Source organism: Pezoporus flaviventris, unplaced genomic scaffold (genome assembly GCF_033815535.1).
Source record: "Pezoporus flaviventris isolate CSIRO_AGI_PZ_B2104156 unplaced genomic scaffold, CSIRO_AGI_Pfla_v1 ptg000047l, whole genome shotgun sequence".
Taxonomy (NCBI): Eukaryota; Metazoa; Chordata; class Aves; order Psittaciformes; family Psittacidae; genus Pezoporus; species Pezoporus flaviventris.
In genome coordinates this window covers 15,584,820-15,599,016 of record NW_026892595.1, presented here as the reverse complement: position 1 = coordinate 15,599,016, position 14,197 = coordinate 15,584,820, and the positions used below count along the sequence as shown (strand labels likewise).

The window sequence follows — 14,197 nt, the reverse complement described above, 5'->3', positions numbered from 1 at the left end:
CTTATAATAAACACATTCCTTCACCAAAACATTTTTCAACTTCAGTGGTGAACTTGGAGGAGGAGATGCTTCAGACTCCTGCTGTCTGTTGAACTGCCTGGAAAATTACCAGCCAGCCAGTTGCTACCGACAATAAAATTCAGAATGAGTATCAGAAAGAAAACAGCAATTCTGGTGCAGCAAAGGCTTAGCCTGATTGCAAAATATTTCAGTGAAAAGACAGTGGTGAAAAACTCTGACAGCTTTTCTAGCAGGACAAGGTGTTGACATAGCTGCTACTGTGTGCATCCAACTCATATATTTTGAAGAAAGCAACTGGGTATGCTTTCTTCAAAATATAAGAGATATTAATCACTCAATATAGAGCTGCCCAAATATCCTGTCTACAAAGATTCTTCATGTGCTGAGAAATCTTCTAGTAAACTTTACAGAGATGATTGATTAGGCATTCCTTGTTTATTAGGCAACCTTTCTGGCTTTTGAGCACAATACCTTCATATGAGTGTCCATCTGATGTAAAAACTCAGGAAACATTAAAGGAAAAAAACAACAGAAAAAGGCACATTGATTTTTTTCAGTTGTGATTATTAAAATATAACTGGTATATAACTCGTATGGTTATCAGCTCACAGCAATGACCAGATGGACCTGGCAACAGGGGATGATTATGTGGAAACAACACTCAAGAACTGATTAGAAACATATTATTTAAAGGTCTCGTTATTGTTACAGATGAATGGGGAAAACAAAATTCAAAACTGATGGCCCAAGGTAGTAACACTGCGTCTTTCAGTGAGCTCAATACACTTGCCAGCTGACATCTCCAAAATGAAAATATGATGCTATGCAGTTTCTCAATATTTACAAGGTAATTGACAATTCATAAATATTCAAAGCTGTCAGAAACAGGAAATAATAATACTTCAGTAATTCCGTATTTGTACTGTAATTAAAAAGGATAAAGACATTTTAAGTCAACTATGATAACTTCAGCTTGGCATGAATCATATCCTTGAAGAGTCAAAATAATAATGAAAGAAAAAACAACTTACTTATTCCATGCTTGTCTAAGGTTTTTAGGGCTGTACTGTGTAAACCGTTCTGCAAGAAAAAGAAGAGGCACAATAAACTATTTACCCTAAAACCACGATTTTTTTTTTCCCCAAAATATACTTATCTATTGTCAATGTTCATCATTTCATCAGCTCAAGTCCCAAGACAGGGAAACCAACTAGCATAGGAGCAATTGACATACAAACAGGGAGAAAAAAAAAACACCAAAACCCCCCAAAAGACCCCCAGCTTGTTAAAACAAACCAAACCAAGCCTTCATGATCTAAAGCTCATTTACTTGTGGCATCACCAGAAATGGAAATTTTTACAATTATTTCTATTTGTCTGCTAGGGAAAAACAAGAAGCCTGAAATCTAGTATGTTTTTTTCCTTCATCACGTATACAATAATCTGACCTCACTGCCATGTTTTCATGCTTCTCAAGACGTGTAAGAGTAAGACACAGTCATGCAAAACATAACGGCTACATAAAAGTCTATTTTCTAAAGAGCACTTACAAATAACGAGCAGAACTAACAAATATGAGACTTATTTACTCAAAAAATGATTTCTTAGGTTCAGATAATAAGTATTTTCCCTCTCATATCCAAGAAGATGTTTGCTCTGCAGCGGGACTCTAGTTGGCAGAGGAAGATGTTATGAAAGCTGCTGCTGAAGTGAAGAGCCAGTACTCTGTTAGCACTTTGAACAGGAGCTAAGTGCCTCTCAGGAAGAAACAAATGCAAAACAGCTGCAGAATACAGTAACACATTCCGTGAAGCCTCACTGTACTGAAATCCTGACATATAGACTGGTACTCACCCTGTTCAGCTGCCTTAGTGTTATTGCATTAGTTGCTGTGAAGAAGTCCTCAACTTACAAAATACTCCATAAAATCCGAAGATTTAATTTTGATTCCTCTCCACCCCTGAGCATGACATTTAACAGGCACACTGTACACTTACAACGGTACTTTATATACATATATGCACACACATAGTCATGCATATTACTGTGCAAAACAAGTGTAAATGTAATGGGTGGGGTTGTATTGAAATTCCTGGATTTATATACTCTGCTTATATCAGTTCTAAGGTTGTCATATATGCTTCATACATACTCACTTCTAAAGATGCCAAAACTATGGTACACACAAAATTCTAGCATTAATGTGGATGATTTTGTTTGTTATACCTGGTGGGGTTTGGCTTGTTTGTTTGGCTTGTTTGTTTTTTTGTTTTTTTTTTTCCTTTAACTAGAAAGATGTATGCAGAAACTTCAACTCTCATTGACTTCATTGTTGGAAGTTTTCATTACACAGCAGACCTGCAAACTCTGAGGGCCACTTCACACTTACAAACCCTGTTGCTTTAACCAGATTGATGCAGTTAAAGAAATGAAATCACTCCCTCTTAGATATGTTTGACAAGTGTACTGAAAACTGGAAGCTACGTGACTATAACTAGTTTTAGCACTGATATAAATTATAAATATCACTTATGTAACATTGTATGTAAGTTACTCAAGTAACTTTCTTACCATTTCTTTTGGCATTACCAACAAAACATTTCTGCATTTGCAAAGTATTTGACTATTGTAGATGACCATTAAAACAGCACCCAGCTGACTCCTCTGTCAGAATAAAGAAGTTTATCTAAGAAAAGAGATGACTTTCTGCAACTCACAGATGTGCCATCATTACATAGTTCTCAACAAACTAAAGTTATTAGGTTGAATTTTTATGAACTGTGTCATACAGCATTATAAACTTTAATTTGTTGTTAGGATTAGGATATTGTGAGATATAAATTATAGTCAACGTAGTACATTTTATTAATAGAAAAACCTATTGCGTTGTAAATATATCATTCCAAATGAAATATTTTTATTGTTAAATTTATGCATGTTTCTTAACATATTTGAACTCATTTCTGATATGTTTCATTGTAAGTATGTGCAAGTGATAAATTTCCTTACAATTTTCTGTGTGCAAATATTACCACAAAATAACTTCTCATCACACTTGAGGTATTCAGATTAAAACTATAGGAAGTGCCAATTTATTTTTATCTCTATTATGCAATGCATGCAATACATCTGCTACAGATGTGCCAATGCCCCGAGGCAGGTCTTTAAATAAAATGGGTGAAGTAGTCAGGATCATTATTAGATGCAGCCATGGATCTGTACTAGTAACATGGCACTGGAGTCAGTGCCTGTGATTACGTTTTAATACCCAACAGCACAAATAAAATTTCTGTACTGAAGTACATGTTCTGTAGCAAGTAGCTCAAGCATCATATTGGCATTGAGAGTAAAACCCAAACTTACAAGGGAGAATAACATTACAATTCAAATTGTACCTGTTGTTTACTAATTCAGCTTCTGCTCTCCATAGGAAAAGCCTGAGCTTCAGTAAGGTCAATAGCCAAGTTGCACTTGGCCTGAGCTCACCCTTGAATTTCAAATTCAATTTTAATGCACAAATGTGCATTAAAAACATATATGCAAGCAGATACTTACCTACATGAACTGGAATAAAATACTTTCTATACTTTATAATTAAGTAGTTCAACACCGTCCATTCATTTATGGCAAAGGCTGAAAAATAAGATGCAGCTAGACAGTGCTGCATAACAAGTCTGAGATACACATGGGAGATCATCTAATAAAGTGCAGATTTGCACATTAATCTATTTTGGTGCAGCAAAGTACTGGGTGGAAAGAGAACTGAACTGACTTGAAGCATTGCTGAAAAGCTGGCTAGACCTGGGGAAAGACAGATTTTGATTTTTATCTGTCATTCTGCAATATGCTTTGGTCAGATACTGAGCTGGATCAAACTGGCACAGCAACACAGACTTCAGCAGAGCTACATTCACTTAAAACAGTTGAGAATTACCATATACAACATATTTTCTTGACTGGGCTGTGAGAGTTTTAGGCTGTTTTCTCTGTGGGAGGAAAACATAAGAGTCAACCACTTGGCCAAATTGCCTTAAGGCTTTCATGTCCAAAAATCCATTTCAGTTCTGCAAGAAACAAGAACTATTGTTATGCCAGAGGAGTTTTTAGTGAAAAAGTGATACACTGCAACCAGTTCTGTAAATGCTGTTACAGGGGACATGCATAAGTAAAATGAACAAACTTCTCAAAGGGATCTTCCTACTTTATTATCTACTGCTCTATGCTAAACCTTCATTAAATAAGTACCTTACACACCATATTTATCAGTCATGGAGAGAGAAAGTTAGGGGGATAAATGTAGGGTGAAACCCTGTCTATAGAAAGGCAAATGTTAGTCCCAAGTCCTTTATTTCAAACTCCATTTATATGCTGTGTGACTGCAGGCTGTGCTTCTCCTAACTATTGGTATCAACTCTTTCCCCTTTACTCCAAGCAGATTAGAGGCTCCTTTATTTTTTATAAAAAAGAAAAAAAAGTAAAATAGAAATGACATCAATAAAATACAGCTCACATATTTCTACACAATTCTGTGGTCATATCTCCAACCAGAGTCTTGTTAACTTTCTTGGACAGTGTAACTAGATGGCACTACTGTAGTAATTAAGCCCAGCCTTGTGTATGTGCCAGTTCTTAATACTTTCCTGAATTTATCCTTCTTTAGAGAACAAAAAAGAGAGTAACAAAACCAGCTGCTTTTGATTTCAGAGTTGCCAGAACAGAGAAGCTGCAATAATCTTGTTCTTCAGCTTCTCCATCATGATGCAGGATTTTTTTAAGTCCTAAATCATTAAACCACAATATTACATACCTAGAACATCAATCTTGCAGTCACAACACCGGCAAAAAAAGAGATAACTTCACAACTTTTATCTGAGGATCTCCTAAATGTGTCCAATTAATAACTGTAATTCAGTCCTTCAGTTACATCCCCAGGTTTACTTCTGAGTTACCTGTCATAGTGAATGACTCACACACACTTGTAATGAATGCCTCTGTCCTTTACTACTAGATGGATTTAATACAACAAATCTAAAGCTATACATATCTGACTGGGACCAACTGCATGAAATTACATTTTATGATACTTCCAACATATAATTCTGGTATTTGTTTTTCAGATGCTCCCACTGATTCAATCATAAAAAATAGTAACATCAGTCAGTAGGTCTTGACTGTATGCAAGATCCTGGGAATACTGCACTATTACCATAAACACTCTCCCCAGAAGAAACCTTTGCCTGACATACACTATTAAAGGCAGCAGTCCAGGACATTCAAATCTCAGTCCATCCTTGCGGAAGAAATCCCATGTAGTGTAAACTTACTACCCCTCCCTCAGAACTGAAAGGCAAACAGGTGCGTGTAGGAATTTCATGCAGATGCTCACATAATCACCCACTCACACAACCATCCTCCAGCGCAAGTCACTCAAGAACACGAAGCACACCATCTTCCTGAGGCAGCTGCTCGCTCCCATCAGCACTGAGATTAAAGAAGCCTGAAAAGCAGTATGTTTACAGATCAAGATTTGATCTCAGTTGTATTTTGAATTTTCATAGTTCAAACTGCATGTACACTAGAGTCAAAATCTTTTCAGATTATTATTATTATTAAATGTGCTTATTTTGAATAAAAACACTGGCAGACTGTCCTGGGTTCAGCAGTAGCAGTCATGTTTCTCCTCCTTGGTAGCTGGTGCAGTGCAGTGTTTTGACTTTCAGCTCGGGAACAGAGCTGATAGAGATGTTTTGGTTTGGCCAAGGACTTTGTGAGCCTCATGCTCTGCCAGGGAGGAGGGGAAGCCGGGAGGAAGCAGAGACAGGACACCTGACCCAAACTGACCAAAGAGCTATTCCATACCACAGCACGTCATGCCCAGGATGTAACTGGGAGCCGGAAGGGCTGGGAGACTGCAGGGTTGGAGGAGGTATCGGTCAGAGCTTGGTCGGGCTTGGGGGGCGAGTTATCGGTCAGTGGGTGGTGAGGTGTTGTATTCTCTTCCCTTGGTATTTCCTTTATCATTATTATCACTGGTGGTAGCAGTAGTGATTTGTGTTATACCTTAGTTACTAAACTGTTCTTATCTCAACCCGTGGGAGTTGCATTCTTTTGATTCTCCTCTCCGTCCCTCCGAGAGCAGGGGGGAGGGCAAGAAAAGGGGGGGAAGTGAGCGAACGAATTACCTGACTGGGTTTAAACCACGACAGTTCTTTTTGGCGCCCAACGTGGGGCACGAAGGGTTGAGATAACGACAGATTTGACTGGATTAATAGTCATTCGTCACAATGCTGATTTATTGGGTATCAGAGTTGTTCTTCTTGATCTCACAGCTTCAGACCGTTGTAACTTACGTAGAGCCGGTATTTGCTGTGATAGTGTTTATCAAGTGTGGGGCCTGGGCTAAGGTTCTTGTCTCACTGTGCTTTATGGCAATGGCTTGTAATACGGGCGGGCTCCAGCAGCAGGGCGGGACGGACGTGGCCGTGGACTTGTACCTGGCCGTCCGGCTGCTCTTCACCGTCTTAGCCCTCACCCTACTCTCCATCTTCGTGAGGCTGCGGGGAGCTGAGGGGGAGCGGTCCCGGGAGCCGGCGGCTGCTGAAGCGGCCCGGGAGAGCTGCCGCGGGGACCAAGCGGCGGCGGGAGAGAGGCCGGAGGCCGCGAGGGGACGGCTGCCGGTGGAGGAGGCCGGGGCGGTCGAGGAGAGGAAGGAGGCGGCTGCCGAGCAGCGGGAGAAGGGGGCGGAGGAGCCGAGCCCCGCGGAGGAGCCCAGCCCCGCGGAGGAGCCCAGCCCCGCGGAGGAGCCCAGCCCCGCGACGGCCGAGAGCATTCCCCGGCAGCCGCCCGCCGAGCCCCAGGAGGATGCAGGAGACCACGCAGCGTTTCCCAGCAAGGCAGAGGAGGAAGAGCTGGACTCAGGAAAAGAGAAGCTGGTCGTGGGAGAGCCGGCAAGCACAGCAGCTACACCAGCCCCAGTGACAAGCACAGCAGCATCGTTTGAGAGTTCTGAAGGTTTTGAATGGCCTTTGGGTATCCCTGCGACCTGCCTGCTGATTGTGATGGGGATCAGCATGTTGGCACACACACAGGCTGTGTGCTACCCACCACCATTTTGTCTGATCTCAGAAGTTAAGCAGAGTCAGGTTTGGGTCTTGTCTGGGGTTAGACAACAATATAGGGGGACCAAGAGATTTTCCCCAAGGCTGGACAGTCATGAGTGGCAGGGTGTGTGGGACAGTATGGGCAAGTATCTAGTCCACTGGGCCCCTCCAGTGCTTTGGAAGCGTCGGAGATGGAAGGCAGCTGTATGGAGTCCCCAACAACAAGCTGCAGAAACTGCTGAAGGGGACAGTGAATTATTTTAAGCCTGGTGGGCCCATGGCACTTCAGGCCATCAGAGCAGAGATGCAACATAGAGATGGACTCATGATCGAGGGGTGGACTTGACAATGGACACTATTGCCCAGGTTATTCACGAGTGTGAACACTGCACACAGTCTCTCCTGCTCTGGAAGACTGTTACAAGAGATGGAGCCTGACATGGACCAGATGGACGCAGCAGCTTTATAGGGACTGGTCCATGCACTAAGATAAGAGTGCACTGAGATAAGAGTGATGGTATATTGAAAATGTGGGATCTGAGCATGACGTGAATGGTATGGAATAAGGGGTGGATAATGTCCTGGGTTCAGCAGTAGCAGTCATGTTTCTCCTCCTTGGTAGCTGGTGCAGTGCAGTGTTTTGACTTTCAGCTCGGGAACAGAGCTGATAGAGATGTTTTGGTTTGGCCAAGGACTTTGTGAGCCTCATGCTCTGCCAGGGAGGAGGGGAAGCTGGGAGGAAGCAGAGACAGGACACCTGACCCAAACTGACCAAAGAGCTATTCCATACCACAGCATGCCCAGGATGTAACTGGGAGCCGGAAGGGCTGGGAGACTGCAGGGTTGGAGGAGGTATCGGTCGGAGCTTGGTCGGGCTTGGGGGGCGAGTTATCGGTCAGTGGGTGGTGAGGTGTTGTATTCTGTTCCCTTGTTATTTCCTTTATCATTATTATCATTGGTGGTAGCAGTAGTGATTTGTGTTATACCTTAGTTACTAAACTGTTCTTATCTCAACCCGTGGGAGTTGCATTCTTTTGATTCTCCTCTCCGTCCCTCCGAGAGCAGGGGGGAGGGCAAGAAAGGGGGGGGAAGTGAGCGAACGAATTACCTGACTGGGTTTAAACCACGACACAGACCGACACAGTAAGCTCATCTAAAATTTAAAGTAAAAAGTGTGATTTTAATTTCCTTTATGCAAACACTTAAATATTTGTACACCTTTTGGGAACAAATTCAGGAAAGAACATCTGATCCTCTGCATTTTTATCCCAAATACACAGTCATCATCCTTACTAGCAACCATGTCTCACTGTTAAAGAGCCAGTTAAAGATCTGTCTTTTTATGTTGGTGCTTATTTCACTGCCGTTGGTGATTTTTGCTTACGTGAAATGAAAGAAGACATTTTTGGTTTTATTTAAATTCCACAGCACCTAAGAGTGTTTACCATTTGCTTCTTTGAAGGCCAAGTTAGAGAAATCTTGATTAATTAAGTGGCATGTTCATAATCAAATGCTGTGTAAAAAGATCCCTAGACCGGATTTCATAAATAAGAGCAAACGTAAAGTATTCATATTCTTTACTGGAAAGAAGTACCAATTGCATTATCTTCCTATAGCAAACCATGCACTCTTAAAATTTTAAGAGTATAGAAAAGGAGTAGGCTAACGCATTACATCCACATCTTCACAAGCCCAGCCTCAGAGTCAAGATTCACTATTCTGCCGGGTACCACACACAACCCACACAGAGATGTTGGGTGGTGGTTACACAAACATTATGCTGTCAGTAAATGGATTTGAGCTGCTCTTTGCTTCAGACCTTGCAGCACAGTTTACTCAATGCCTTGTGTGCCAAGGAAGTTTTTAGGGCTGTGCCCCACAAACAGTAGCATCGACAAACTGCTGGAATAACAGCTGCAAAATGGAAGCAGAAGTGAGCAACCAGAGGGAAGAGGGGGAGTAAATTTCTTGAGCTGGTTGATTAGACAAACCTGATGCATCAATGAAATTATGTTCTTAAAACAACTGTTACAAACTGTACTCAGCTTGCAGACTTAAAAGGGAAAAGAAACCTGTGCCAGAAAGCTCATCCATTACACCCAGCTGTATTAAGTGGTCTTGGAAACAACAGTGTTTCTATTTCTTACATAAAGAATTTCTATTCCCTTCTATTTCTCATTTCCTTTAGACAGCTGCTCTACAGTAACACTGTTATACATACATACTCACTTCTGTGCCCGCATATATACTTACATGCTCTCCACTGCAAACATCATTATCTGCCTGATAAACACGCTCCATCTGACAGCCCTGCATCAAGGGCAGGTTCAAACAGAAGTGAATTTCAGTAGAACCCACTAGTGAGCTTATTAGCAGACCACTGAAGCAACCACTGGTCTGCTGTGAGAATTGAAAAAACAAGTGCTTGCATTTTAAGTAACATAAAAGAAGGGGGGGGTGGGGTGTGTGTGTGTGTGTCTCTTTTATCAGCTGGAAAAACACATGAACTATTATACCTTTGCCACATTTGCCTTGAAAGGACCTAGTATAGGCATGAAAAGCTACATATGAAATTAGAAGCAGACTACATTTTGATTTTTTAGCTCCTTTTTAGCACTATTGATAATCAGCTTCTAGTATAAACCAAAGAACTTGAAATGCAGTTTGACTTCAAGGCATTTTTTATGTTGTTAATCAGAACATGACGGCTAATATGCATTCCTTGATTAATGTTTTTCTATTTAAAACCAAATGTGATTAGCTTAAATGCAAATATTTAAACATCACCATAATTAATATTTTGAAAAGTCTAATGCATTTCTTTAAAAGGGTTTTCTTTACATTTAAATTAAAAGTCTAAAGTGACTAACACTGTATTGTGATATGTAAGACCCATAAACTATTTTTATTAAAGATTCAATCCAAAACATATTTAAATTAGATTAGAAAAAGACAAAGACAAGCATCCATCCCAACAAGCAAATTCGCAAGCAGTTTGCAGCACTAATGTTCAATTAGGGATTTTACTGCAGTTTTATCACAATAATGAGTTAAACTTTGCTATTTTTTATGCCAAATGTTTTGAGAAAAATTACTTCAACTCTCCAGCCTCCATCCCCATGGCCTCTCCTCTCCTCCCTTCCAAAAGCACCCTTCCAAAAGCACAGGTCATGTAAACAGGAAGAATAGATGCTGTTTTCTAAACTGCCAACTGAGCATGAGCAGGAATTGTATTTTTAATAGCTAGCATTGTCTAAAGCACTGGATTTTTATATTAGTATGGTTCCACTTTTTAGCAGTGCTCACCCTGTCTCCCGTGCATATATTATAGTAACTTTAACATTCCACTTTAATGCAATATTGTTTAAAGAATGGTGAAAACACAAATAGCTCTTCTTCCCTTGGGTTGCGGATACCACAGACTTGAGAAAACACCAAATATTACAATTCTGCTAAAACTAAAAAGCAGGAGAAATTTGAAATTAGTTCTCATTTAAAGATCCCTCATTAAAGATCCCTCTCTCCTTTCTTCAAGTACTCAAATTCTTGACAACTACATCTATACCAGTAATTTAAATAGGTTCAAGACTGTTCATTGCCTGAGACACCACTACTGTCCTGTGCATACTGCTGCAGCAGCCTTCCACTTCAGTCCTCCAATACAGGAGGTGGGAACTCCTTACAGGGAATGGTCTCAAGCCCATACTCATCCCCAGACCATGCCCAGGAAGTGCTAGTTGGCATGAGCTAAAGGCATGCCAGGGGCTGCTCTAACAGTTTAACTGCAGAGACTCCCACATCACCTGGGAACATTCACTGGCATCAGTGTGGATATAAACAAACAAGATATTGATTCAGCATGGAATGAATGTTGACAGGTTTTGGTGAAAAACTCTTATGAAAATTCGAAAAGCTGTATGTCCTCATATACAGTATTTCCATGGGTTTGTGCCAAAGCAGTTTAGTCTCTCAGCCCAGCCCTACTATAAGTGAGACTTAATGCTTTGAAAAAACATGGCTATCAATCACCTGTTAAGTTGCAGGTAGACAGATTATATTTCTAAACCAAATCCATATTTATTGATCACCTGGGAAGCAAGGCAGAATTCCTGAGTCAGAACACCAGCTCGGCAGTGGTTTTGTCAGTCATAGACTCATGACTTTTTAATAAATCCACAAAGTATCTGTCAATCTCTGGCAGACTCCGTGTTGTGCAGTATTTCCTAGGAATGCTGTTTTCTCGCTCTAGTTTCTTTTTGTTTTCCACTTTCTCCTTAAGGAGAATCTCTTCCTCTTAACTCTTTTCATCCTCCCTTTAGGGATATTCTTTTAAAAAACAGTGCTTAGTAGGTGTTTCCTTGTCTCAATGTCACCTTTTCAGGTGTATGACCTCATATTTTATCTGATCATCTGTTGAATATAGTAAGGTTCAGGCTCCTACATCATCAGTCCAAGATTAAGTATGTTATTCAATACTTTCACCTAGAAACTGTACTGTAAGGAAACTGATGCCCAATGAACATTACAAGGCATTCTTATGTTTTCTTCACCTTCCTAACAGGTTACTTTTCCTTGGTTACCATCTTTTCATGGCCACTATTACTTCATATATCTTCTGTTGTGAGCATATCTTACCTTCTCCCACTTTCTCACAGACAGTGCCTTCTGCTAAAATTTGATTTAACTTCCCAGGATGGAGGTTATGCAGCATCAGTCCCAAAGACTAATTCAGAATGTAGGAAAAGTGAAAACTTGACTTAAGTGTAGATGTTTACCCAAAAGCTTATCTTGTTCAATTATTTGGACAGGACTCTGAATCTCGGAGAAATGGCTGGAGAAGAAAAGAAGGTAAGACTCCAGACTAAGAGAAATGGGAGACTTAATGACAATGGATAGACTAATACACAAAAGTCAGGAAGACTCAAACACAAGACTGGTAAGGAAGCAACTTATTTTGGAATACTACTTCATCCCTACTCATGCAGATGAGACACAGAAGATGCCTACTTTCATTTTGTTCTTGGAGATATTGGTCCTGTGACATGACAGGTATTGGATCTGGTTTAGTACAGCAAATTTACATATTTCTTAAAGTATTGTAACAAAAGAATAAATAGTGAAAACAGGTTCTCCAAGTCATGTATCAGAGGGTCATGTTCATCACTTAGAGTGCCTCTGTCCAATAACCTGTAACATGAAGTTTCTAAGCTGGATGAAACCTCAAGGTTTCATTGAAACAGCAACTAACACTTTTTTCATAATTTCCCTGAACTGCCTTCTTCTTTGAGGGCAGATAATTTACTTTCACAGTGGTGCTGAATGACTGGGTTTCTTTGGTGATATGTGAATACAGGAAGACCCACTCATTTGTGTCTGTGTGCACAGGTGCAAACACAAACTGAGAGGACTGAGTCTGAGACTCAAAGGCCAGGCCACCTTTTAGCTTTAACATCTCCCATATTACTCAGAATATTTATAAGATAGAAAGTAATCAAAGATCTCAAAGCAGGAAGATAAAATACAAGTTGTTTTCCTACTTTTTAAATGGCGAAACAAATTATGACTTTTATTTTCACAATTACAGACTGTTAAAATCACTGAGGTGAGGTGTTTAGATGACGTAGAGCCACCCACAGCTAGACTTAGGAACACATCTATTATTGAGCCTCAGAAATACTCCCACATATTAAGGTATCAGAGATCATCATTGTTTATGCACTGGCTGTTTTCCATAATAATCAGACCCTTGGCCACTGTGCTAGAGAAGAGACTAATGCCATGCTTTTCAGACATCTCCCTCCTAATAAACTGCTCTCTGCAGCACAGGACTGTGCCCTATCAAATTACAGCATGAAAATTAGTTATTTACATTTGTATGCAAAAAGAAACACAATGACATTTTGTTTCTACTCCCAATAGGCTTCCCAACTTCACAGGCATTTAATGTGCTCAGCATTTTTTAAACTATAGTAACTATTTATCATTGATACTTCTGTTCAAGTCCTTATGTTTATGCTTACACAACTCAGTTTACAGCATCAAAGCCTTGTCTGAGTGAATGTTGATATCCTCATCACCAGTGCCCTTTCCACTTCCCAATTTGTCACACTCACAGTTTGCAGCTATTGGTCTCAAAGCTCAGAAAGACACACAAAGCACAGAAGTTACTTAAACCCATATAATCTACATTTATATGCAGTAATTTCTCAAATCTTAAAGAAAAATGGAATTGGTTCAGATTTGGCATGGCATTTCAGGTTTTCCCCTGCATTCTTCTGCGAAGGAAAGGAAAAGATTAAGTCATCTTAAATGTGCTATTACAGCATTAACCTCCATTTTTGCTCTGAAGAAGTCAGTTGGTGGAGAAGACTCTTTCAGTTCCATACACTGGGGAAATTTTCTCTAGGGTGTAACAACATTTTCAGAGTGACAGGGAGGGCACATGGCTGGCTCAGCATGTGGAGAAGCGGACAATGCAGCCTTCCCATAGCCAGAAATCCTTTGTGTACAAAATGGCATGAAGGAAGGCATTTTTTTAAGAACCAACAGAGAACCCGGTAAGCATGACCAAACAGCTCCAATGACCCTAACAGGATGAGCAAATAGTGTAATTCCAAGCCCAGCCTATAGGCGGGAGCACTTTTGTGCAGAGCATGCTTTAAGTGGCTCTGCACAAACCAGTATGATCCTAAAGGTGATGTGTTTTTCTTCTCTAGCCATTCCATAGTTCATCAGCATAATATCCAATTGCTTGGTTTGGGGGTATGTAAGCCAAGTTTTGGTTCTCCAGTTAGATTGCTCTTAGCCCTCTAAAAGACAAGAGGGGCATGGACCTGCTCCAGCAAATCCAGAGGAGGGCCATGAAGGGGGCTGGAACACCTCTCCTATGAAGACAGGCTGAGAGAGTTGGGCTTGTTCACCCTGGAGAAGAGAAGGGTCCAGGGAGATCATACAGCAGCCTTTCAGTACCTAAAGGTAGCCTATAAGAAATCTGGAAAGGGACTTTTTACAAGGACATGTAGTGACAGGACAAGGGGGAATGGCTTTAAGCTGACAGAGGGGAAATTTAGATTAGG

At 40.6% G+C, this 14,197-nt stretch overlaps 1 protein-coding gene across 5 annotated transcripts in view; it reads right to left on the bottom strand.

Annotated features, from left to right (window-relative positions):
- Positions 1-14,197, bottom strand: part of CDK14 (cyclin dependent kinase 14) — a 319,714-nt gene that overhangs the window by 87,897 nt on the left and 217,620 nt on the right. For all 5 annotated transcript variants that reach the window (XM_061468433.1, XM_061468436.1, XM_061468437.1 and 2 more), the window contains one exon: positions 1,053-1,101. In XM_061468433.1, coding sequence (XP_061324417.1) covers positions 1,053-1,101 — 49 coding nt within the window. The remainder of the gene's footprint in view (positions 1-1,052; positions 1,102-14,197) is intronic.